This window comes from Elgaria multicarinata, chromosome 19 (assembly GCF_023053635.1).
Source record: "Elgaria multicarinata webbii isolate HBS135686 ecotype San Diego chromosome 19, rElgMul1.1.pri, whole genome shotgun sequence".
NCBI lineage: Eukaryota > Metazoa > Chordata > Lepidosauria > Squamata > Anguidae > Elgaria > Elgaria multicarinata.
This window is the reverse complement of record NC_086189.1, coordinates 2,419,628-2,446,039: the sequence shown is the minus strand read 5'-3', so window position 1 is coordinate 2,446,039 and position 26,412 is coordinate 2,419,628. Positions and strand designations below refer to the sequence as shown.

Genomic DNA, 26,412 nt, shown 5'->3' with positions numbered 1-26,412 from the left:
ACACACACAGCTCTTCCCTGCCCATGGAAGGGGGCAGTTCATCCATTTATCAAAGCCACTCAGAAAGGATAAACTGGAAGAGATGAGCAGCTTTCTCATTTCCACACACAAGCCAGCAGCTGCCCTCCAGCCCACACAGCACTTCTACTACCCAGCCTCACATTCCTACCACCCCCACTGGAAAGTCCCCATTCCTCCTGTAGTCAGAAAATATATATATACATATATGGATCTTATATGAAATCATTTCATTTTCAGAAAATATTAAGACTTTTATTCTATATCCAGAAGGCTGGAGTTTGGCTCCTTCAAAGGGCAGGGCTTCAAGAATTCTCATTTCCTCAGCAAAAATGAAGTGTTGGTTTAAAGGAAGGCAGCCAGGCAGCCGAGGAGGGCTTGGGAAAAACCATGAAGATGCAAGGATAGAAGTTTCGGCCCCAGGAGGTGTAAATCTGGTAAACTTCCAACTTCACATGTCAAAATTGAAAGGGTTGCCACCCTTTTTAACAGACTCTGTTGCTGTGCCATTATGAGCAGTTTGATACAAAAAGTGGTGATAGAGACAAACATTACATCATGAAATCCTTCATCAGTTTCCCATGTACCAAGCACAGTAGTAGACCAGAACACGTTTTTCCCTGCGCAGCTGGCAATCCAAAATGTCTCAACTCCCCCAGTGTTGCAGTCTACTGCATGGCGTGGTGATGAACTAGCGCACTAAAGACAGGGTGATGCCTGACTTTCTTCCTGCGCAGGCTAAGGGGCCCACCTGAGTCTTTCCCAGTGAGAGAAGCCAACTACTAGAGGATTGCCACTTTTGTTTTAAACTGGTCTTGCTTTAGTGGCATTTAAAGGCAAGCTGACATGCAGAACTCAAATGAAGCTGGGCCCAAGCGTGGAAAGAAGTGAGACCTTTGCCTAATTCTTGCATCAAGCTCATACTCAACGCCGTAAGAGCCAGACCCGTATTTTAAAAATACTAACCTACTTGAAAAGAGCTCATCATTTAAAAACAGGGTTCTCCCCAAACCCTTCCCCCACCCCCAGCAGGGCTCCTGCACCCTTAACAGCTGCATGACCTGTAAAAACCCCCCAACATTCCCAGCATGGAAATATAGCAATCGGAAAAGATTTACACCTCTTTAAAATTTAGACTGCACTGTTTCTGTGACTGCATCCGCGTTACACAGGTTGTATGTAGCCTTATGGGTACCAGAGAAGCTTTCACAGTCACGGCTGGCCACTAGCAATACTACAGCTGGAGTGGGCAGCTCTGGGCTTTCTTGTAGCAAAGAATGCGAACAATTTCTTGGCTGCAAGATCTTTAGAGAAACCACCCAAGGTTTAAAAAGTGTCCCAGTAAAGACAGCATGCAAGTTGCAGCCCCAGGCTGAAGATTCAATAAGCACCTTCCTTGAAAAGGGGCTGGTCCATCAGGGGCATTTAAAAAAGGCGGGAGAGGGAGGGGCATCAGTTTGAACAAGGGCCATGATGCTAGAGCCCCTAACGGCCCCCTGGACACATTCCACTGCTTTCCAGCCTCTTCCGGAGTTTCTTCTGCCTTTCCTCATTCCCAAGCAAAGCATACACACCTCACGCCCTGTCTGCCTTCAGCCACTGCAGGAGCTGAGGCACATAGTACGTAATGATGATGTCTGCCCCTGCAAAAGAAGTATTTTTATGCCACTCCAAAAGGTACATTTTTTTAGTGCCCTGACCTTTTATTTTCATATCCCTGCCCTGACTTAAGAAGACTTTTTCTTGCCTCCCACATTTTTTTTTAGACCTTTAATATTGCTTTCATTCCCTCTGTTTATTCCTTGTATTCCATCTTCCCCTCCACTTTTCCTTTATTCTCGGTCTTCTTCCTCTTGCTTTAAGTTGCACCACCATTTCTGAACAGGCCATATTTTTATTGCCCATCCAGAACTAAGCATATTTAATTTAGCTACTTCAGTACAATCCGATGAAGCCCTGAAGGCCGTGGGTGGAGCGTTTCAAGGCCTGTGTAGCATCTGTGATGCCAGCAACACGGAAGAGAATGAATCCATCAGCACAAATGGAAACACCCCTTTGTCACCAGGGTCACTGTGGCGCTGCAGCCCACCCCCACCCCTCCACCTATACTCCTTCCTTGCTCACCTGCTCGCCTGAACCCAGCCATGACCTCCATCACCACAGCCTTCAGGTCAAAGGCCCCAGCTTGTGCTCCGTGCCACAGCATGGCAAACTCTCCTGAGACGTGGTAGATGGCCAGCGGGTGGTGGGGATGCTGAAAAACACCCCTGGCCCATTAATACTTTGACCAGGGCAGGTTTTCGTTGCTCTGCTGCTGCTGAGCAGCTGCAAAGGGCAGACAATGCCACCCCCACCCCATTCTGGCAGCTTACTTTGTCCTTCACTTCCCGCACAAGGTCAAGGTAGGGCATTCCCGGCTTCACCATCAGCATGTCTGCTCCTTCCCGCACGTCCCGGTCCTGCAGGGTGAGAAAACACAGAACAAAAAAACATGGTAGGCTATGAGCAGAGAAAAGGAAACCAGCTGCCTTGGACACCCAGCCCAGTATCGGTCTCCTTTGAGTGGCTCCTCCAGGTCCACGTTGGGGAAGGGGGGCTCTTTCTGGTCACCTGCACCCAGATCCTTTCATCTGGAGATGCTGCTGCCATCCTCACTGGAACCAGAGGCTGAACTGCTCCGCTATGGCGCCTGCCCTCGAAGTGCAGCAACAGCATTGGCACATGAGAAAGACTTTGCTCAAGCAACTCACAGTGGAACACCCATTGCCTGGCTCCCAGGCATGTGGCCCTGTGGACCTGGCCACCTGCTGGTTACTTTCTGGGGATGGACACTGAAAAGATTCTGACTTCTTTGTTGCCCTGCCCGCTTGGGCCCATGCCCAGGATGTTGGGTGGTGCAGAGTTGCACCAACATTTCCTTATTACTGGGTAAAAGGAGGGGAACCCAGTGTCCTATACCTGAAAAATCCCACAGACCCTCAGTATCGCTCCCAAGCCATAGCTGAAGCCCGTTCCTGTTAAAATGCATCTTCACTATCTATTTCTTTTGGTGTGACTCAACTGGTCACTTATGGTGAACAAGAATCACCTGTGGGTGACCAGGCAGAGCATCTCTCTCTACGAAGAGCTCTGGCTGGAGCAGACCAAAGGGAGTCCCGAGGCCTGCAGGCATCAGCTACCTCCACTCTTGCCACCCCCACCCCCAGCATCTGGTATTCAGCGGTATCCTGCTCCTGGACCTGGAAGTTGCAGCTTGCCATTGTTGATTTGAATGTTTTTATGCTGCTCAGGGATAAAAACCATGTCATCCTCACGGAGAACTTTCTGTTACGGAGTGGACTAAAAGTGTAACAAAATAAAGGCAGCTCTCAGAGTTGTAATATCAAGTACGAGAAAACAAAGCCACCACCATGTACTGACTCAAACATAGACCAGCCAGCCACAACAAACATCCTACAAAGTAACAAGCGGGGGCCGTTTAACAGCCCAGCCCAGCAAGCATCAGAGCCGCTTGTCTCTCTCCAACCCTTTGGCTCTGGGCAAGTCAGGCCAGGAGGCTCTTGGGAGAGCGGCTTGCTTGGGCTGGCTGAGGCCAGACCACCTTTGGCAAGCTGTGCGTAAGGTGACAGAGGCTGGGACAGAACTGCTGGCTTCACCCCTGGGACTGTCAGCTCCAGGCCCAAAGAAAGCAAGGCTCTCAGGAGAGGAGTGCAGGCGCGTCGCATCAGACCTACTCCAATGGCCTTTCCCCCCCCCCCACAGAAGTTTTCCAGGGCCACTGCCAGAGTTGCTGCAAGTGGAAATCCCACGGATCCCGTAATGTGTAAAGCATGTGCTCCACCGCAACAGTTTTTCAGACTCCCGCTGAAGAGCCCACAAAGGCCTGGTCCTGCCACCACAGCACTGGCTCCTCAGTGGGGCAGGCCAGAAGTGGGGAGGGAAGGAAAGAGAGACAGGGCCCTTTCAAGGTTGCAGGAGCCGAGCCAGTGACCCCTGGCCAGCAGGCTCAGCCTTAATCTCCAATCCCAGACATGCTAAATCCACTAAGAGGATCTCTGTTCTGTGCCGCAGGGTGGAGGATTTCCATGGGCTCCCTGGCACCCCAGAGCACCAGGCCCTCCCCCTCGGCTGCTTCCACTGCTGTAAGCCAAGAGGACTCGGGAGGGAGGACAGGCCTCCCTTCTCAGGTGGAACAGGGCCAGGCAGGACTTACCACTGCCCGCAGAGCCAGCCCCCGAGATCCTGGAGGGAGCTGGTAACACCGCCGGTCTCCAAACGCAGGCTTGGACAAGGCTGCATCCCTAGAGAAACCAGAGAGACAGGAGGACATTATAAGAAGGCGAGACTCGCTCGGGAGCTTTTGCATGATGTCTTCTCCACAGCCTTGTCTCCCAGGACTGTGGAGACAGGCAAGCAGGCAGGCGAAGGACGACTGAGGCCTTGCTTACACCCTCGAGACTCAGAGCTCGTCCTAGCTGGGAAGATCCAATGGCCCTCGTCTCCCAGCTGCCGCCCCCTGCCCATCCCCAACCTGAGGCTGACCACCCAAGGTCAGCAACTCAGGCCAGGTGCTGCATCACTGCCCAGCTCACAAGGCCATTCAGAGACCCTCCTTGCCCGGAGGCCTGGAAGAGCCAACTGGACCCTCCTCACCTGAAAGGGCCGTAGAAGCAGGAAGCAAACTTCGCGCTGTAGCTCATGACCGACACCTGCAGATGCAAGAAAGAGGTGAGGGGCGCCAGGCTTGGCTGAGGCTTGGAAGGCCCACCAGGCTCCTGGGGTGGGTTTCTTAAAAGATTCACATGGGGAGGGGGGCTGCAAACCCTCCCTTGACGTTGAAAATGCCACGGGTCACGCGGCCACAATGCAGCCCCATCAAGGCAGGAGAAAGTAGGTGCTCAAAGGGCTCCATGCCACAGGATGGCTGGCAAGAGGGGGAGGCGCAAGCTGGCCTGGCAATGACACCACAACTGTGACGAAGAGTCAACTGCAGGACGGCTGTGGGGAGGCCACGTTCACGGACACCCCTGCAGAGAAAGGCATTCCAGGGGCTCTACGAGGGTCTGGCATGAAGCTTGGGGGAGTTCATTTGGTGGCCTCAAAATGACACCGCCACCTCCTCCTCCTCCTCCTCACCCACCTTATTGCCCAGGTCGTTGGAGATGAGGGCCTCCTTGATTGCTCGGATGCGCCCGTCCATCATATCTGAGGGGGCCACGATGTGGCAGCCTGGAGGAAGGTGACACCGGTGGGGGGTCAGGTCACGTGGCAGAGGACAGTGGAGGGCAGGTGAGCAGGCAGCCATTTGCTGTCTCGCGGCCTGCAGGCCATGCTCAAAACCCCAGGAAGCTGCCCAGTCCCAACAGGCTGAGCCAAGCAATGCATGAGCAGCCCTGTGCCACTGGATCCGTCCACAACTGAGTCCCTGCAGCCCATCATCCTGCCTCTCCCAGTGGCCGCCACATACAGAGGCCCCACATGGGACTTCAGAGCCTTACTGAGGTGCCACCACTGACAGCCGCTCGGAGACACCTAGCCCTCTTTTTCAAAAAGCCGCCTCAGCCAAGGGGCATCTTGTAGCAGCGACTTCCATAATCTAATTCTGCACCGTGCAGCAGAGATGCCCTTTCTTTGGTCAGCTGCTCATCAGTTTAGCTTCACTGGATACTCCAGCAGGATGGTGGCCCAGCAAGGATCGCCGCTCACCTGCCTTGGCGTAGGCCAGCGCCACCTCAGCTAGCCTCTGGCAGCTGGCCTCATTCTGGAGGGTCCCATCTCGCTGCAGGATGCCTGGAACAGGAAGGACAACAGTCAAAACGCAAAGGGCCACTGGCACATCATCACCAAACTCAGGAGGGATTCATTCCGACACTGGTGTTTGCTCTTTCCCACCCAGTCCCAAATCCAGGGTTCCAGCTAGGCCTCTTTGAACCAAATGCAAGAACAAGGTAACCCCCAATTGCCCATGCAATATGTGGGCTTGTTACTAGGCCATTTCCACATGCTGGAAAAAAATAAAAACAAGCTTCTAGTCCTTAAGAACGTTCAGAACAGCCATGTCAAATTGGACCAAAGGCCTCTCTAGTCCAGCATTCTGTTCATACAGTGGCCAGCCAGCTGCCTGTGGGAAGCCCACAAGCTGGAAAGGAGCACAAGGGCACCCTCCGTCATGTTTCCCAGGAGCTGCCATACAGAAGCAGCCCACCTCCAATACTGGAGGCAATATAGAGCCATCAGGACTAGTAGCCACTGACAGCCTTATCAAAATGTGCATGGGAAATACCCTAGAAGCCAGGGCCAGGCATAAAGCTGGGCCAGGACTGCCAGGGGTCAGGAGGTTGGACAGGCCTCGGGCCTTCCCCAGGACCGACAACTTCTGCAGAATAGGGCTATCTGTAGCATGTAAGATACACTGCAGACTCAAAGGGTGCGTGTGTGAAGAATTCCCATAGCTCATCTGTGCCCTCGCCCAGCAGGACTTACCACAGTGTCCGTGGGAGGTGTACGGGCACAGACAGATGTCACAGGCTGTCAATAGCGCAGGGAACACAGAGCGGATCGTCTGGACAGCTTGGATCACTGGTGTGTCTTTCGCGTCGGCTGCAGAGCCACGGTCGTCCTGTGGAGCGGGGAAGAGAGAGAAACTAACCTCTGGTCTGGCAAAAGCCACAGTGGGAGCTGGAACAAGACTGTGGCTCAGCAGCAGAGTGCATGTTTCGTCCACAGAAGGCCCCAGGATTGAGTCACCCCACCCCTTCCGCACCTTGACAGCATTGCTTGGGACCCCAAAAATCAGCACGCACTTCAGTCCATCGGCCACCAGGGGGCGCAGCATCTCCTCCAGTTTGTTGATGCCATACCTGGGAGAGGGGAGGGCCATGAGCAGAGCAGAGAAGAGCGGGGGTGGGGAGGTCAGGAGGCATTAGGAACTGGCCACAGGTAAGGGACCCAACAGAAAGCCAAAAACTCACAGGGTGGCCTGCATCAAACCAGCCGCCTTCCCCAACCTGGTACCCTCCAGGTATTTTAGACTTCAATTCCTATCATCCCCAGCCAGCATGGCCAATGGCCAGGAGCGCTGGATGTTGTAGTCCAAAATGACTCCAGGCAAAATGCCTCTAATCCATCACCCTGCTTCCCACAGACGCCAAACAGAGGCCCCCAGGGAGCCCACAAGAGGACTGGGAGGGGGCAAACCCACCCCCCGCTCTTTCCCTCCATCACCTGATATTCAGAGGTATGCTGCTTCTGTGTGTGGAAGTCTCTACTTCATATTGATTAGACACGATGGCCCATCCAGTCAGCAAATCCAGCCTGCCACAGTGGGCTACTGGTTGCCTCCTAATCCCCTCTATTTGTTAGGAAGTAGAAGAGGGCTGTAGAATCTTTTCCAGGTCAAGGCAAGCCAAGGGCCCAACTCAGGGAGTGCCCTGTCCTATCTGACACCCCAGTCGGTGGGCTGGGACCTTCCCAAGCACATTATCTCCCATCTCCAAGACGCAGCCTGCCACAACAGGGCCTTTATCTCAGGAGCTCTCACGGAGAAGACAGTGATGCCCAGCAGCTCCACCCATAAGGAATCCTTTATCTTGCAGGCCTCAGAGGAAAAGCCCCGGACAGGGCCCAGTGGAAAGGCAGCTGGCAACCTTGGGGTGTTACACACACACACACACAAGTTCAAACTTCTCATGATGCTCAACATGTCTTTCCACCCTCCACACACACAGCCCGACTGGGATTCTCATTCTCTTTAAAAAATCAAAAACAGAAACAGAACCCTAAGAGCACGCTTGGAGGGTGAGATTTGGATCATTGTATGGGGGGAAAGGGAAGCTAAACCCTGTCCCAACGAAAATCCCACCCACCCCAGAAGCTTTTAAAATTGCTTTATGGAGTAATTTTCAATGGATTGAAAATAATGCGGGAGGAAACAGTGAAGCCACCTGCTCACCCCCGCAGTACGGCATTCCTGATCTGGATTTCTCTCCACCGTAAAAAAAAAGAAAAAAAAAAGCCTGCTGCTAGTTTAAAAGAGAGAGAGAGAATATGAATCCCAGAGACACAATTCAGAGATCTGCTTGGCATCACATTCAAGCCCTGGGAAAACAAGGCCATTTCACCTATGCCACCAAGCATAACCCTCTCCATAGATTTAGAAATGAAAGCAAACTCCCAACTGGATCTTGACCTTCTCCATTCTGCTCCTACCCAAAGGACAAAGACCCTGCCCCCCGCTCCACCACCAGCACCACTTTCTCCAGCTCACGTCACAACCCGATCAGCTCCCCCATCCTGAATGACGCACCCCAAATCTACTCATTGCCCAACATAGGTGTATGCAGCACATTTCATTACGGTGTGCACTCAGGGATTTATTCATTTTTAAAAGGTGAACATTTATTGAATTCTTAATCATAAAGGACATTATTTTTATTCATTTATTTGTTAAACACTGTAGACACTGATGCCCTACTCCGTGTTCAGCTTGACTGACCATGGGAGGCCCATTGCAGATGGGGTGGGGGGGCTTGTGGTAACACTGGCCAGAGGAAAGTCTCACAAGGTGTTACTAGCTTTCAGAGGCCCTCCTCCTGGCCACTTTAAAATGCGGCTCCCAGCAGAATGATTCCTTTTTACTCCAGCTTCTGGGAGTAACGGCACGCTGTCAGGGGTGGTGGCAGCAGAGAAGCTGGAGGGCTGTCCCCACTGCGCCTGGATCCCCGTGGCTCCCTACTCAACGACCCTCTCAATTTGGTGTTTATTGCTTGAGACATTAGGGTGTGCCTAGGCACGCCCAGCACATCCTTTGCGCACACCTATGTTGCCCAACCAATCTTAAAAGCCTGAGGAATGAAAAAACTCTGTTGGGGCTGCAGTGAGGCTTGAAAGGAAGAAAGCAGGTAGCAGGGGGCTGGTCAGAGGGACACGTCAATGTTACTGGCCCCTACTGGACCTGGCTTAGTCGCTTGCGTCTCTTCATGAACCCCGGCTATGGCCAGGGTTAGTTGTGCATTTAACTAAACTGGAGAAAGAACAAGATGGCCCTTCAATGGGCATTAATGGCTAGGACATGCTTGCTTGCTCGCTGGTGGCTCCTAGCCCCTGAACACTCCTACCAGCCAAACTGGGGCTGAAACCAGTCTTTAGCAGGTGATAGGGGGTGGGTGGGCAGAGGAACAGAGAGAAACAGTTCTGAATTGGATTATAGCCAATGAAAGAGGCAGAAATCTACATTTTGCAGCTCACTGCAATAACAAGCCCAGCATGCATGCTTTGGGAAGTTGGTGGTGTTTTTACAGAGTGGAGCTCCTTCCTGCTTTTGCAGATTTGTAAGCAGAAGGACAACCAGAAGTAAAGGGGCCCAGTCAAAGGGTGCAAAGACTTCCTACTGCTCAAGGAAACTGGGCAGTCACAAAAAGACAGCATTGGGAAGCATGGGAGGAAGCTGTGTGGAAACCACCCACTCCCCACTCACACGAAGAGGCCTTGCCTTTGAAACCCCAGGGCCAGAGCTCCAGAGCATAGCAGAAGGACTCCATCTCCAGTGGCATCTACAAGCAAGGGGTTCTCTAGAAAGGGCTCCTTTTCCAGAAAGCCCTTGCACCAGTCAGCACTGGTCAGGATAAGATCAAGATGATCCCTTACCGGGCTTGGCCAGGGAGGCTGGCGATGGGCTCCACGGCATCCGGGCTGTCTCTGGAAGAGTTGAGAGATGAGGGAAGTGTCAAAGGAGCCTGGCACAAGGGGGATGCTGCTGGCAGAGGCTGAAAGCGAGGCACTGAGGAGCCAAAACCGGTAGCCCAGCAGAGCCAGAGGCAGGCAGGTGGGCTTGGAGCCAGGGAAAAGGAGCCTGACCACACAGCCCCCACAGGAACTCAGGCGGAACGGGCTGTGGTGGGCAGGACGGGACAGGATCCCTGCCTGCAATGCTCTAGCACTGGGGATCTAAAGCTGAGCCCGTCAAGGCCAGATCTTGCCTCCCACCATGGATGACCAGGCGCCTCCGGGAAGCCTCCATGCAGGACCTGAAGGCAGGAAGACACTCACGTGACAAAGATGGGGTAGACGAGATGGCTGGGGTCCAAGGCGGCAGCTGTTGCCTGCCAGGAACGAAGCACAGGGTGGAAATAGCCGCTGTGCAAGAGAGACTCCATCTGCATCGTACAGCCTCTCACGTCTTCACCCTGAGAGAAGAGACATACACAGGCAGCAGCTTTTAGAAGAGCCCTCTCAAAAGGCCCAGGGCGTTTCCACATTGTTGGCTTGTGTTCCGCTGAGGAATCCCGGGCGCCTCCCATGGAGACTTCTCACAGCGCAAAGGCTTCTGGGACACACCCCTGAGCGTGCACCATTGTGCGTGGGGTGCTGGCCCTGTGTGGACATTTGGGACTCCCCCAAACTCTCCCTTGCAGCAACACAGAGAGGAGATGGGCAGCCGCGGGTAGGAAAGTTAGCCCTCCATTGCTGGTCTCCATGGGAGGAGGCCCCTGAGGAGTGCTGTGTAGAAGCCACTGCTAAAGAGATAAGAGTCACTCTCCGGCTCCCAAAATTGTACAAACAATAGGGAACAATAGTGGCTCTAGGACTGTGCAGAGGGCTTTCCCCTCACTGCTGAGAGAGTATCCCCAGCATTCAGGGTTGAGATTCAATCCAGACAAGGTGGAGGTACTGTTAGTGGGTGGTTCACTTGTCTGGCTAGGTGATGTTCGCCCTGTTCTGGATGGGGTTGCACTCCCCCTACAGGATCGGGTTCATAGTTTGGGGATGCTCTTAGATCCAGTATTGTCACTTGAGGCACAGGTGAACTCAGTGGCAAAGAGCACCTTTTATCAGCTTAGGCTGATATACCAACTGCGCCCTTATCTGAACAGAGATAGCCTAGCTACAGTTATTCATGCTCTTGTCTGGATTACTGCAATGCATTATACGTGGGGCTGCCTTTGAAAATGGTCCTGAAACTTCAGCTGGTACAAAACAGGGCAGCACATTTGCTAACAGGGACTGGCCAGGGAGACCACATCATGCCAGTCTGTTTCCAGCTTCATTGGTTGTCAGTCCAGGTCCGGGTCCGATTCAAAGTGCTGGTATTAACATTTAAAGCCCTAAAAGGCTTGGGGCCAGGCTATCTAAAGGAATGCCGCCTCCCATATGTACCTGCCTGGACCCGAAGGTCATCCTCAGGGGTCCTTCTGTGTGAGCCCCTGCCAAAGGAAGTGAGGCTGGTGGCTACCAGGAGGAGGGCCTTCTCTGCTGTGGCACCCCGGCTGTGGAATGAGCTCCCTAAGGAAGTTCGCCTTGCACCTACACTATAGTCTTTCAGACGCAATAATATGCTTATTCTCTAAGCATTTTAACAGTCTATTAACTTAATTTTAACTTTGCTGTTTTAATTTTTTATTTTAAACCTGTATTAAATTCTGCATTGTTGCTCGATTTTATCTGGGTTGTGTTTTTATACTGTATTTTATATTATGCTTTTAGTTTGTGTTGTTTTTTGAACGGTTTCCATTGTTTTAATTTTTGTACACTGCCCAGAGGCTATTGGGCAGTATAAAAGTGCAATAAATAAATAAATTTAGAAGAGATGTCCTGGGGTGTGCGTGCAGCAAGACCCTGACCAGTCCAGCTCAAAGGCCCTTGGCTGGACAAGCCCCCCCCCCCCCCCCGCACATCTATCACCCTGAGAAGGGGATGCCCCCATCAGAGTAAAGAGCAGGCCAACCTAAATGGGCCGGTGCTAATTAGAGATGTTCAGGCTGAAGCCCTGGGGGCTTTAATTTAGAGGAAATTAGCAATGGCCAATTACTGGGGAAGGGGGCTTGTATCCCCCCCCCCGCCGCCCCATGATGCTGCATGCAAGACAGGGCTTAATTCCAGAACCTGTGCTCTGCAGTAGGGCTCAGTTCACACCACTGTAACAGCTCTTTTAAGCATGTGTAGAGTGCTCCCCCCACCTCCTTGCACTGAGTAGTCACTCTAGACATGCCCGACAGAAGGCACAAGAGCTGCCAAAGGAAAGAAGGAAGGAAGGGATCCCTTCAAGGCACCTTTGAGGCCTGGTGACTTAGGAAGTCAACCTCTGCCCTCGACCCTCCCCTGCCGCTGCCGCCACGGGGACTTTGGCCAAGAAGGACACGGAGCGGCTCCTTACGCGCTGAGAGCCGCAGAACGACCGGCGCGGGAACAGACGAGGCAGTGAACTCCCCCCTGCCCACCCCCGGCGGCAACGGGAGGTGGTGGCGGCGGCAGCCCCGGCGCCGGGGCACTCAGGGTGTTTGGGCTCCTCCGCCCGGGAAGTGGGCGGCGGGGCGGCTCCCAGGCATCAGCCGGGCGGCCGGCGCTGGGGGAGGCGCCCGACCGGCCGCCCCATGGAGCCAAAGCCGCCCCCAGGCAGCCCCGCCGGGCGCGCGGCCAGGGCGGAGGACCCCGGCGTCTCCTTCTCTGGAGGCCGAGTGCGGGCCCAGCCGGGGGCGATAGGCCGGGCAGCTGGAGCGCTGCGCCGCCGCTCCCCCGAAGAAAGTCCGCCAAGCTCCGCCGCAAGCGATGGAGAGGGTCGGGGGGCGCCACCGCCTCTGCCGCCCAAGTCCCGCCCCCCTAAATTCAAACTGGGGAAGAGGGCAGGAAATTGGGGGTACGAGGAAGAGGCGCTCCAAATCCTTCGCCGCCTGCGCCCCCCAAGCCCGTAGCGCGAGGGAGGGAGGAGCCGCGGCGTTTCCCTTGGGGGATCCCACCCGGAGCACGTGCGGCGTGGGGGGAGGACCGGGGCCACCCCCTGCCTCCGCCGGGCACGGGGGCACCGCCGCCCTCCAGCCGCCGGAAGGCCTCCGACTCACCGCTGGCGCCGACGCTCTCGCTCACCGTGAGCTCGCACGGCCGAAGGAGCAGCAGGCAGTTTAGCAGGAGGCCGCTTCCCCAGCAGCCCCGCCCCTCATCTGCATGGCCACGCCCTTCCGCCCCCGCGAGATATCTTAGCTTACAACCCTGCGGGAGATGCACTCTGTATCTGCTCAGAGGGACACTTATTTGAATTTATCGTCACGTTTTCCCTCTGCAAAGCTCAGGCAGGGTACAGCCCTGTGAGGTAGGTGAAGGCTTTGAAAGAGGGAGAAGTCTAAGGCTACCAGCGAGCTGCATGGCTGAGGGGATTCGAACCCACATCTGCCTGGGCTTCTTTTGCCCTTGCTTCAGATGTCTGGGAGATCCAGGACAAATAAAATGAAGTACTTCTTCATACAGCACATAGTTAAATTATGGAACTCACTACCACAAGATGTAGTGATGGCCACCAATCTGGATGGATTTAAAAGGGGATTGGATAAATTTATGGAGGCAAAGACTATCAATGGCTACTAGCTCTGATCATTGTGTGCTACCTCCAGTATTCGAGGCAATAAGCCTGTGTGCACCAGTTGCTAGGGAACATGGGTGTGAGAGTGCTGTTGCACCATACCCTGCTTGTTCATCCCTGGCCGATGGCTGGTTGGCCACTGTGCAAACAAAGTGCTGGACTAGATGGACCCTTGGTCTGATCCAGCATGGCTGTTCTTATGTTCTTATGTCCTAGGCTTCGAGCAGAGCCATGAAGAGTTCTGCCATTTGCCTTGCTTGTATGTTTAATGGATTGCTACATTGCAAGCAGCTTTGAACATGGTAGTTGATAGAAAGATGGGCTATTGATTAACTGAGCTCTGCCAAAAAACTAGATATTGGAGCCATCCCATGGGCCTCATAAAAGGGAGAGAGAAATTCACAGTAGCTATTGCAGCCATAAGGCTAGATCTAGAATCCTTGGACCAGAGGGGAAGGCCCCACGCTCATGGCCTACCTCTAGGTAGCCTACAAAAAATGTGCATGAACAGACAGGCCAGTAGTTTAGTCTCTCTATCCATCACAACTTTTGGGACCTGGAGGACTAGTCTCACTAGCAACCAAAGGTCTAACATAAACTTGTGTTCATTTGTCTTTAGCCATGGGGATTGTATTTCCCAAATGCATTCAGGTTCAGCTCCCTTGGCTGTCTGGGCAGCAGAGTGTCTCTGAGCACATACAGAGTACCTTTGCTTTCTAACATCCCCTCCAAAGATGGGTGACAAGCTCTCAGGAACATCATATGCAAAGCTGCTTCAGCCACCAGACTCCACGCAGTCACTTCAGCTTTCAGGAGAACCTGTACATACAAATCTATGGGCCCCGCCATGGCTATTCAGAGCACCAGTTTGCCACCTGTTAGAACACCTCCTGTTCACAAAAGCGTCTCCTCTGCCTAAGATACACCAATGACATCTTGATCACCTGGACTGGCCAAAAGAGCTTCCACTAGGTCTCTCCCCAACCTTCAACCTGCGCCTCAGCCAGCCCGCTTTCTGGACACTACCATGCAACATAACGGGCACCACCTTAAATGGTAAACCTATTGATGGTGCGCGCGCACACACACACACATTTGCCTAGGTATACAATCAGAACCCATCATGCATCCATTGTCTATATCCAAATCCCACAATGCAATCACCTGTTCTGATTCACCGGATAGTCTTGAAACGTAAGGATTTTAAATCAGGCGTTTCTCAGACTGCAGCACCCACCCAGTGAAGAAGCAAATTGGCAAGGTTTTCTTGAGTCTTCACAGGCTTTATTCTGGGCTTCTCTCTTTAGTCTGGCCAAGACTGATGGCCCAGCTGACCTTTGAGATGTGGCTTGTTCTTCACTGTTGACTATCTCAACTGCAACCTAATTAGCAGGCTGGCTATTTCCTCAAGGCTAAATTTGAACTATGGCACTTATGCTTTGTGTAAGTCCACTAAACCAAGGGGCATTCACATAGGGCTGAGCTGCATGAAGGGGGGCATCTTTTACGGCCACATGGTTTTGTAATGCAGTCATGAGGCCAAGTTGCAGTGCCAGGGCATCTAAATCTGCACAGGCACAACACTCTCACTTGGGTTTTGGCTCTTACAATCTTTCTCATGGGCCCGGTGTTTTGAACATTCCGCCACAATAGCAATATATCACAAATGCAAAACGAGGTGTATCATGGGGAATCCAAAGCAAATGTCTCACTAATTACTTCTAATGGACTGGATTGCACAGTCATCCTTTTTGCGTAATTGGGACAGTTGGGATTTTTAAATTATGGTTTATTGGTTAACTTGTCACTGGCAGGTAGTTTTCTTATAAAGGTGTTATAGAAATGTGCCATAAATAAATTAGAGGCAGGGTAAGCCTAGCTACAGAAGCCTATTCTGAACACCAGGCTTCACCTAACATAGGGTGACCCTATGAAAAGGAGGACAGGGCTCCTGTATCTTTAACAGTTGTATTGAAAAGGGAATTTCAGCAGGTGTCATTTGTATCTAAAATTCCCTCTTCATCACAACAGTTAAAGCTGGTCACTCTACCTAATATCACATAAAGCAACAGTGCTCCTGGGCATGTGCAAATGGCTCCGAATGCAAAAAAGAACAAACAGCCAGCCTTAAGACTTCTGCAGTTATATGGAGCACAGTCCTCAGATCTGGCCTTGGTCTCTTCGTTTAAGTTAAGCGACAAACACACGTGTACCTCTTTTCAAATGCTGATGGCTAATGCTAATGGAGCAACAGACCATGTTCAAATTCTCTGGCCAGCACATCATGTGCTCTGAAGCCAGACATTCCCCTTACCCAAGCTCAATTGCATTACAAGCTCAGGTGAGGCAAAAGGCCAGTGAAAGTACCAGTCACTTTCACCATCTCTTCCCACGCACTGCGCTCATCCCATCTCATCCCCCACCCCCAGGCAAATGTTGCTTCAGCTGCAGAGCTGGCTGGCTAGCTTCCTATCAGCTCCCACTCAGGCTCAAAGTTGGGGTCAGGATGGAATTTTCACCTGTCCTCAATCAGAAAACACCTCCCTTTAGCAAAGGTCCTGGATATTTTGACATTGCTTATGATCTATAGGCACATTTAAAAAGTCCACCCACTCTTAATGGCACACAAGATTGATCTTTGAGGCAGGTGGTGAAGTTCCTTGCCTTATTGGCAAGGCACTTTTTAAGAGCTGCTCCACCCTGCCTTTTGCGTGTTCCTAATACTTGGATCATGCAGTGAAACTGGTTGGAAAAAGTTAAGTACAGACAGGATTTTGTAACGCATAGTTAACATATGTAATTAAGTTCTACAAGGTATCCACTGATTTAGATGACTTTTTTAAAAAATCAGAGAAGGCCCATCAAGAGCTCTTAGCCATAGCAACTAAAAGGATCTTCTAGGTACAGGAACAGTATACTGCTGAGTAAAAGATTCTGATGACGCATCACAGGGGTTTTCTGCAGGTATGTAGCTGAGAAGTGAGATGCTGGACTAGATGGACTCTGGGCCTGATCAAGGTTTCTCCCCCACCCCCTTTTAAAAAACCAACAAAAAAACCATTCCTGTTTTTATATTCTTCAGCATGCCTAAATTAGATAGTATGCCCCCCATTACATTATTGAGTGTGGGGGGTTGGGAGAGAGAAGTCATTTCTAACAAGCAGTCTCCCTGGCCCCTCCCTGCATTTTAAGAGGAGAAAGACAAATCCATGAGAGGACTGTTCCAGCCTATTTTAATTGCATTTTAGTTCAAATTGGTTTCCTTTGACTTAGCATTTCCTCCCCATGCCAAAATTTAAAATATAATTTCTAAACAGGGATTTGTTCTTCAGCTTACGTTACGCTGTAAAACACAATGAGTCTTTAATAAGGACCGAGCCAACCAGCAAGAGTCCCAAACCCTTCATTTCAAATGTAATTTTGGCACTCTTGCACCCCCACCTCAAGTGTCAAAGGTACTCTCTGCAACCTAAACATTAGTGGTCTAGCAGTGGTTTGAAGGCTGCTCACTCTATAGACATGTGACTGGAACAAAGATTACCCCATCCCACGGTGTATAAACTGGTCAAGACCCTAAGCAGGTTTGCATGTATGTGTTTTTTAATGAAATTCTGCTAAATTGAGTGCTTAAGAAGAACAAAAAGACACACTTTGGACATCTAAGTACCCTCAAAATTGAAGCAGAAATTGAGAGAACCACCAGAGCGAGAGGAAAGATGAACTCTGAGTGAAACTAAACAGCCTCCTCATATTAAAAGAGAAGTCACCACTGGAGTGAAGGAAACCAAAGAGCAAAGGCGTGTACAAGCCAAGAACCGCCTCACTACTCTCTTACACAAATTCTCTTCCCTGTTGACAGCTATACTTTACACCCCAAATCTGAACAGGACCAGCCAGGGGTGCACCAAAGTTGACCTCAGCCACTGTTAGCCAAGCCAGCTCATTTCATTTATGTCCATTTCATCTAGTTGAGTGGGCATCTTGAGATTTCACCTTTTCTCCCCCCAATACCAAAGGCACTACAGTTAATAAGCTTCCTGGGACATTTTAGAAGGAAGGGTGGGGACTTTTGCAGCATCACAGGCAATTTGTTCCAATTGGGGGGAATTCAGCTTTGCACTGACAGCCTGATATTTTCATTGGGGTGCCTCAAGCGCCAACATCACACTTTGCTGCGGAAAGAGAGGCAGCAGCATTTCCTTCCATGCGCAAAGTATGCCCAGGCCTAGCAGCAGCTCAACTATCCACCTCCTCTTCCTCCTCCTCCTCTTCATTTTGTTCCTCCTCTTCCATCCTTTCCTCTTCCTCATTCTCATCCTCTCGGTTCTTGTCGGGATCTTCAGACTCTTCCTTCTTGTCTTTATCTTTTTTCTTTAGCTCCAAAGCTCCCCGTTTGCCTTTCTGCTCCCACCTGTAAGCTAGAAGAACAAGCACACATCAGAGTTAGACTATGATCAACTTTGTTGTCACCCCATAGACAGGGTTCAGTGTCCTTGGGCCCATCGCCAAGTCCTGCCTGCAGCCCAAGATGCCAGCCCCTCCACCACCACATACCCCAGGCCAATCTTCCTGGGCTTGGGCCAGAAATGGAGGTCAACCAGCCAGTGATGAGGGTGCAAACATGCTCTTTAACGGCAGGTGTCAGTAAATCCAGGCTGGGTCTGTGTGCTGCCATCAAGTGAGCAGCCAGGGCACACAGTGCAAGGAGAGAAGAGCAGCCTCCAAGAAAGGAGAGGTGAGCAAACTGCATCATCGTTACTGAAGTGGTCCCCTGCCTCTGTCCCAAAACAGGGTAAACAAATTAACAGTGCAACCCTACAGGTGCTCATTCAAAAGTAACTCCCCCTCACTATGGCCAAAGGGACTGACTCCCAGGCCTTCATCGCTCTGCAAGCACTTCCAGCCCAACCATCCAAACCCATTGTAAAGTTAGCCCTGAAATGCAATTAAATTCAGTATCAATCTGCTGTAGAAAATGTTTTTGTCTAGTGTAGAATCTTGTTTTTCTAAACGAGAAGAGAAAGAACTGTTACAGCACAGAGCTCAGAATGTCAGACCAAGGTGAGATGAGGAGACCAAGGTTAAACCATTGCTCAGCTATCAAGCTCTTTGGGTGACCTAGCATGCCTCACAGGGATGTTGTGAAGGTAACAGGGACAGAAAGTAATGTTGAATTGTTTGGGAAAATATGAGATATAACTGTAATAAGTATTTTTAGAGGCTCACGGTCCATCTCCGTGATCTCCTGCCAAAGGAAGTGAGGTAGATGGCTACTAGGAGGAGGGCCTTTTCTGCTGTGGCACCCCAGCTTTGAAAATGAGCTCCCTAGAGAGGTTTCTCTGACACCAATGTTATACTCTTTCCGGAAACAGGTGAGGAGCTTTTTTATTTTCCCAGTATTTTAGCAATTTACTGTGCTAGTCTTTTAATTCTGCTATTTTAAATCTCTGCATTTTTGCTCTGTTTTATTCTGGTTGTGCAGACCAGTCAGTCTGACATCCATCCCTAAGAAAATTTTGAAGCAGATTATAAAGAAGTCAGTCTGTAAGCACCTTGAAAATAATGCAGTGATTACTAGAAGCCACCATGGATTTGTCCAGAACAAATCCTGTCAGACTGATTTGATCTCATTTTTTTTAATTGGGTAACCTCCCTTGTGGACTGTGGGAATGCTGTGGACATCATATATCTTGACTTCAGCAAAGCTTTTGACAAAGTGCCCCATGATATTCTGATTAACAAACTAGCTAAAAGTGGGCTAGATGGAATAACTATTAGGTAGATCCACAGTTGGCTACAGATTCGGACTCAAAGAGTGCTTATCATCGGTACCTTCTCAAACTGGGGGGAGGTAACGAGTAGGGTACCGCAGGGCTCAGTCCTGGGCCCAGTGCTCTTCAACATTTTTATTAATGATTTGGACAAGGAGGTGCAGGGAACGCTTATCAAATTTGCAGATGACACAAAATTGGGTGGGATAGCTAATATCCTGGAAGAGAGAAACGAACTTCAAAGTGATCTTGATAGGCTGGAGTGCTGGGCTGAAAACAACAGAATGAAATTTAATAGGGATAAATGCCAAATTCTACACCTAGGAAAAACAAACCAAATGCACAGTTACAAGACGGGGGATACTTGGCTCAGCAATACTACAAGCGAAAAGGATCATGGAATTGTTGTAGATCACAAGCTGAATATGAGCCAACAGTGTGCTGTGGCTGCAAGAAAAGCAAATGCTGTTTTGGGCTGCATTAATAGAAATATAGCTTCCAAATCATGTGAGGTACTTGGCAGTGGTTAGGCCTCATCTTGAGTATTGCGTCCAGTTCTCGGCACCACACTTCAAGAAGGATGCAGACAAGGGCAACGAGGATGATCAGGGGTCTGGAAACAAAGCCCTATGAGGAGAGACTGAAAGAACTTGGATATATTTAGCCTTGAGAAGAGAAGGCTGAGTGGAGACATGATAGCACTCTTCAAATACGTGAAAGGTTGTCACACAGAGGAGGGCCAGGATCTCTTCTGGCTCATTCTAGAGTGCAGGACACAAAATAAGGGGTTCAAGTTAGAGGAAGCCAGATTCCAACTGGATATCAGGAAAAATTTCTTGTGTTAGAGCACTACGAAAATGGAACCATTCAAGAAGTAGCTGGACAGCCATCTGTCAGGTATGCTTTAAGGTAGATTCCTGCAATCAGCAGGGGGTTGGACTTGATGGCCTTATAGGCCCCTTCCAACTCTACTATTCTATGATTCTATTTTGTATTGTGGTTTTATGATTTCCTATTATATTTTACGCTATATTTATTTATTTTATTTTATTTTATTACATTTATATACCGCCCCACAGCCGAAGCTCTCTAGGCGGTTTACAACAATTAAAAATAGTAAACATTAAAAGTATACAAACATTTAAAAAACATAAAAACAGTATAAAAACTACAGTATTTATGGTTTTAACTTTTGTGTACCGCCCAAAGAGCTTCAGCTATTGGGTGGTATAGAAATGAAATGAATAAATTTTGTTCTTGGGATAGAGTTTGAATACAAAGCTCCTTGAATAGAGGTTATATAAACAGTAAAGTTTAGTGAAACATTTAGGGAGCCTTATATTGGAAGAATAACTAACTCATCCAAAGTATTCAATGGTCAAAGTGTCCAACTTTACTTGGAGAAGTTCAACCTAGACTTTTGCTCTGCCAGCATAGTCATGTCTTGACCTTGAAGAAATCATGATCTCTCAGCCCAAGTTCTCCAGCTGTAATCATCATCCTATTATACTAACAGCAAACCCTTCATCTGAGTGTGGATCTTTATGTAGCCCAAATGGCACCATGTGTACCAAAGAGGGAGGTATCAGCAGGTTCTGGGAGGTTTGCAGTAGCACAAGGAAGTGTCACAGTAGCACCTTCCTTAGGCTGGAGTCAGAGAATAGGTTGGTACGGGAATTAACAATAGTTTCAAAAGGCTCAGCTTGTTGTGATATAAGCCAATTTCTTTTATCCTCTTGTCATCTCCCAAGTACATGTTACAGACTTTTGAAACAATTCAAACAGTTGCAAAACCTGTTCACCAGAAGTTAAAGTGGGATGAGTTTATGCCTTATAAGCAGTGATTCCTCATCTGAACTCTGGGGAGAAAGGATTGCCCATCCCCATCTCTGTTAGATACTGAATACTGCTTATGTCTTGCTTGCGCAACAACAGCCAAGGCGAGCAATGCATTGTAAAACAATGTAAGCACTATGTATATTTCTCACATATGCTTGCCACTAGTTCCACATAGATCTCACCAAAGGAACATGGAAAATTGCCAAAGATGGAAAGTGGTCTTGTGAATCTACCCTTACTTAGTTCTAATGGACCTGCACTATATATAAGTACCTATTGCAGCTGATTTATTGTTGCTTGAAAAAGACGAAGTGTTTCAGCTGCATGCAGCTAGACATGTAGAATTTGCAGAAATGTTGAAGCCATGTGGGGAGAGGGAGGTGAATGACACCTTTAAGGATGCACAAGTCACCTTGCTCTTTTGTTGCAATACATAAGAGTCTGCATTCTGTATGAACGTGGAGAGGTGGGAAGGAGAAGAATGAGTTTATTCTGGCTATGATATTTATGTATATGTATATTTACAAATAAAATAAAAAATAAGAGGCAATGAGCAAAATGCAAACTTGTATTTTTTTCTTGCAATAGGGAGTTAGCATGTGGCTTTAGCTTCAGGAGGGGGGAGAGCTTCAAAGCCCAAAGAGGGAATGGGGCCTTGCCAGAGGGTGCCCACTGACACTCTGTCGCTCACAAACACCTGGAGCTGGCCCTGTATTGCAAGATGAAAGAGCCAGGGCTAAACAGGTCAAAGCAAATCCATTTTCTAGGGCAGCCCAGAAATCACAGGGATGTTACCTTCTAATGATTCCTTTAAAGGGCCTACGAATCGCTGGAACTCCATCTCCTCCATGGCTGAGAGAACATCTCCAGCATTCAGTGTTTTCCTCTTCCCCTTCATTGCAAAATTATTGGCGCTAATCAAGGAGACAGAGGCAAAGGAAAAGCAAGTGAAATTTATTCCACATCAACACTGAAAATCTTCCCCTACTGTATTTTGCCCCAGGAAAATGTCTTGAGTTCTAAACACACACACACACACACACACACACACACACACCTTGATTACTAGCAATATGAAAGGAAACCAGATCAGTCTAGCTGGACAGTTACAAAGCTGTAACTACTATCTACTTTTTCTTTCAGGTGACTATTCCTAGAAAGCACAATATTAAAACTATTTTTGCTGAAAGTTGTATGTTAATATTTTCAGCAACTTTTAAAAAAACTTTTTAAAAAACTTTAAAAAGTTTTTTTTAACTTTTTCTTACCACTTAAGGATGTGTGTGCTATGGAGCTATCCCATCTTAAACATTAAAATGGCATACTTGTTCATTTTATTTTACTCAATGCAAGTCAAAGAAACATGCTAAACTTGGTTGGGCATTAGAAATTTGGAGATTTCAGGGCATGGGCGGGGGGGGGGGGGGAATCAACTTGCAACCAGGACAGAGGCTGATGCAGATGTAGCATTGCCCCCAGTTCTGGTCGCAAGCTGATTTTTAAAATAAATAAATATCTGAGCAGGATTCTTATCAATGCCATATAAATTACAGCTCAATGTGGAAAACATCAGCAGGCTAGGTTATACAATTGTGAAGGGAGAGTCTGGGGATCTATTATATTGTGTAGGCTGACATAATACTAACTTTTTTCAACAAAAATGCTACTCAATAGAAGTACAAACGTACCACTAGTAAAAGGCCAAGACGGGAGAGTAAAAATTGTTAAAGTCTAGTTAGGTCTGCAAGACAACTTCCAGATTTCCAGATCTTGCCAGCGATGACACTCACCATGATGTGGCATACAGCACAAACACACTAGCAGCTCGAGATATTGCACTCCGGGCTTCTTTGGAAATGTTCACTCCATCAGGAAGCTTGTGGGGGAGAGATGCACATTAGCCCGGGTAGAGATGTAAAATTTCCGGAAATTTTGAAGCCATGGAAAAAAACGGCTTTTTTCCGGGGGAAATGGAAATTTTCAGAAAAATTAAAATAATGCAATATTAGCACTTTTTACAGAGTCACTTTGCTACTTTAGTAACATAAAATGTAATTATGTCCAAGTTGGTTTGGCATAAAATTATTACATTTGATATATTAAAAGTACAGTGTATTCAAACAATTATTACAAATTTAACTATTTTACTTTTTAAACTTTTTTTGGTAACAAATGGAGCTATAAGCTCCTGAACTGTTAGGAACCTCTTTGGTTCTGCCAGTTTATGAGGAGCAGGCAAAAACATCATTTTTTTTTAAAAAAGAAGAAACCACCAACATTAGTAACAAAGTTTTTTTTATTTCCGCTAGTCCTCCAGTGTCAAGACATAAAGCACCCATTTCCATAAAAAGAACTGAGAAAAAAGGGGGAACCAAGATTCAATGAATATGCATGAAATTTAATCAGACTCATTTTCTGACCTATAGCTATCACTATTAGTTTCAGTCTCTGCTTCAATGGCAGTGTCCCCTAGAGGCAGAAATGCATCTTGCTCTTGCATTTGAGAGTTGTAGTCTCAGTTTGCAGCTCAGGACTTGCTTGTCCTTGGTGCACAGACATTGTAATAATCTGATACCGTACACTTTTTAGAAATCATTTGGAGAAGTAAATATCTGAACAGCTTGTCTTAAACATTTTATTCATCACGCTAAAATAAAACATCCCATAATCCGTTTTTTCTTTATTTTTTTCAATTTTTCCCGTTTTTCGGAAAAACCCATTTCCCCCCTGAATTTTTCAGGTTTTTTTCCCCAGGCCTTCACATCTCTAAGCCTGGGAAAATACAGAGACTTTGATCCTTAGAATTTCCTGCATAGTGATCCGCCCTTAACGCTTTTCTGTCCAACTGCCATTTAAGCCACCACTGGCATTGCACTTCTAACACTACCCAAGATGGCCTCTCTTTCTCTCTCTTTTGCACAAAGATGACTGTCAGGTGTCCCTGGCTTCACAGAATGGAAGGATCCACAGCATACATACCCCCCCATCCCCTTACTCACTGCTTCCTTGATGATGCGGGTTATGACAGCATTGGGTAGGTTCAGGTCTTCCGGCCGTTCAGCCATCGTGTGCACCTGGAGTCAAGAGCGGAAGAAAGGTTAAATGATAACAGACCATTCTGAGAAGCCCTATACAAGACACAAAGGACACACTAAAGGATCAGCTGCCACCCTTTGCTTGCGGGGGGTGGGGTGGGGTTCTGCAGCCTCTGGTGGGTGTACTTTTAAGCTTAAGCCTAATATGGATGCATTAGTGCTGCACCCGATCCATTTACTGCAAGCGACCAAAGCGATCCATTATTCCTCACCTTTTCCCCAACCTTTCACTGACAAAAGGGGTTGTCATCCTTTAAAATCCATTTTTTTCTATCCATGTTCATTTTTTAAAGTTTCACTTGTTTCATTTTATTTTCCATTTGTTTGAATTTGCATTTGTTACTTTTCAATCCAGTTCAGTGGGAAAACCAGCCAGCCACTCTCAAATCACATGCAAATATTACATTTTTATACCGCCCAATAGTATAAATATTACATTGTGAACTGCCCAGAAGATCTCTGGGCAGTTCACAAAAGTTGACTATCTGCTCCCCCAGACAGCCTGGACACCCCTCCCTTTTGAGAAGCACTTTCCATCGCAGTTGCCTGAACGAAACAGAGTTTTCCAGTACCAATGACACCGCCCTCCTGTCCTCCCCGCCCCGAGCCCGTGGTGTGAACTGTAAGCAGCTACCCAGGCCTTTTCTTCAATGCAAAACCGTGGATCCAGGGAAAAGCAGCGCCAGCCTGCAAATGGAGCTCCTGGGAGGAGGGGAAGTGCCCCCGGTAAAGGAGAAAGGCAGGGGGCAGGTTTTCTCAGGGCTGTCCTGAGGGTGGAAATGGGTTGGAGGAGTGGGCGAGAGAAACCGTGTATTCCAGCCTGAGCGACCGGGTTAGAAAGGGGGGGAGAGAAGGGGCTGCTCGTCTAATGCAGCTCATGGAAGGTGAGGAAGCCCCTCCCTCCGCCTTGAGAGAAGAGAAAGAAGGAGCCTCTGAACATACACAAAAGGCACCCTGGGAGAACCAACAAAACCTTGCGAACGCTGGGGGGGGGGGGCGTTTCTTCTTCCTCCTCCCTGCCTCCGAAATGCCCCACGTTTAGAGGGTACTGAGGGACCCCTCCGAGCATGCACAGAGTGCCCTCCTTCCCCCGGATGGGGAAGCGAGAAGAAAGAGAGTCGCGTCGCCCAACTCTCACTGTTCTGTGTCCGCCTGGGCCGGGCCCGTCTCTCGGTCCCTCGAAAGGCGCGCGAAGGCACGCGAGTGGCTGCTTGGCCTTAGCGTCCCGCTCGGCCCCGCCCACGGCGCCTGCCCCAACATGCCCCGCGCGAGCCTAGTCCAAGGGACACACTTCCGGTCCCTCCTCTTCCTCCTGCTCGCGAAGACAGACATATGCGGGGCGCATCCCAGCGCTCAGGGCTGTTCTAGGCCGGCGCGGGAGAAGGCAGAGGCAAACGGAGGGCTCCTCGCGCGCTACCGTTACGGCCTCCCTCTATGAATTCTACGACACGTTTAGCGTCATAGCGCGGTGCACTCTGGGAAGAGGGAGAAATCACTGCGGGGAGGGCGGGAGCGCGAGCAGAGCGGCAGGCGTTGCATAGCAACCCACGTCGGCACGGCCTAGGCTGAGGTGGGCGTGAGGCCGTTTATGATGTCTCTGTCCATGAGGGAATTTCGACCCGAACCCCAACCCTCCCCCGCTACTCCTTCTCTTCACGGCGCCCCGGAACCTTTCCTCATAGACTCCCGGCCCTTAATTAAAATGAAGTGGTTCGGAAGAGTGTCCCAACATGCACAGAGTGCTTCCGGTCCTCCACTCAATTTAACATTTGAAAATGCGGGCGGGGCCCCTGTTGTTATTTACAAATTCTTTCCTTACCTCTAGTTTTTGAAAATCAGCATTTATGTATTATATTTTCATTCTTTCCTTGTCTGTTTGTGTGTGACTGTCGTCTCCTGCCTTTCCGTATAAAATGTTCCATTACTCCTTTCTTTCCTGCCCTCAATATAAAGTATTTCCCGGAGTGGTTCATGGCTACAGCATCCTCCTTAATTTATTACTAAATTAAATGTATAACCCCCACACGCATTTCTAGCCCAGAAGCTCAGGGTACAATACATGGTCTCTCTTGCCCAGCCCTTTAACTCATTTTCACCCTCACAACAGCCCTACGAGGGATCCGAATGATTAGGCTGAGAGACCGGCTCATGGGAGTCACGCCAAAAGCCTCTGTGTGTGTGTTAGAGCTGGGTCTCCCCAGTCCTGGTCCCAACCCTCTAACCAGTGATTCTTGAGTGGGGCTATGTACACATCTTGTGGGGTGTTAGGGATTTTAAGTGGCGCCTTCTGCCCTCTTGCAAAGGCTTATGACAGGCTGTGGAGGATGGTTGTTGTCTCCTA

General features: G+C 49.3%; 3 protein-coding genes across 3 annotated transcripts in view; 1 reads left to right on the top strand and 2 right to left on the bottom strand.

The window, feature by feature from the left end:
• Positions 1 to 246: 246 nt before the first annotated feature.
• On the bottom strand, positions 247 to 12,931 carry ALAD (aminolevulinate dehydratase). The gene is made up of 12 exons (XM_063144461.1): positions 12,852 to 12,931; positions 10,066 to 10,202; positions 9,664 to 9,714; positions 6,782 to 6,878; positions 6,502 to 6,637; positions 5,725 to 5,808; positions 5,159 to 5,247; positions 4,672 to 4,727; positions 4,232 to 4,319; positions 2,391 to 2,477; positions 2,143 to 2,272; positions 247 to 1,661 (listed from the first exon to the last, which is right to left on the bottom strand). The coding sequence occupies exons 2-12, from the start codon at positions 10,176 to 10,178 to the stop codon at positions 1,594 to 1,596; spliced, it is 999 nt and encodes a 332-aa protein (XP_063000531.1). The 5' UTR covers positions 10,179 to 10,202; positions 12,852 to 12,931; the 3' UTR covers positions 247 to 1,593.
• Positions 12,932 to 16,948: 4,017 nt separating this feature from the next.
• POLE3 (DNA polymerase epsilon 3, accessory subunit) lies at positions 16,949 to 25,306 on the bottom strand. The gene is made up of 5 exons (XM_063144471.1): positions 25,210 to 25,306; positions 23,976 to 24,050; positions 22,767 to 22,852; positions 21,772 to 21,890; positions 16,949 to 17,784 (listed from the first exon to the last, which is right to left on the bottom strand). Exons 2-5 carry the CDS (start codon positions 24,039 to 24,041, stop codon positions 17,603 to 17,605), a joined length of 453 nt encoding a protein of 150 aa, XP_063000541.1. The 5' UTR covers positions 24,042 to 24,050; positions 25,210 to 25,306; the 3' UTR covers positions 16,949 to 17,602.
• Positions 25,307 to 25,434: 128 nt separating this feature from the next.
• The window catches only part of C19H9orf43 (chromosome 19 C9orf43 homolog), a 70,770-nt gene continuing 69,792 nt past the window's right edge, over positions 25,435 to 26,412 (top strand). The window contains exon 1 of the mRNA XM_063144637.1: positions 25,435 to 25,641. The gene's annotated coding sequence lies outside the window, so the exon portion shown is untranslated. The remainder of the gene's footprint in view (positions 25,642 to 26,412) is intronic.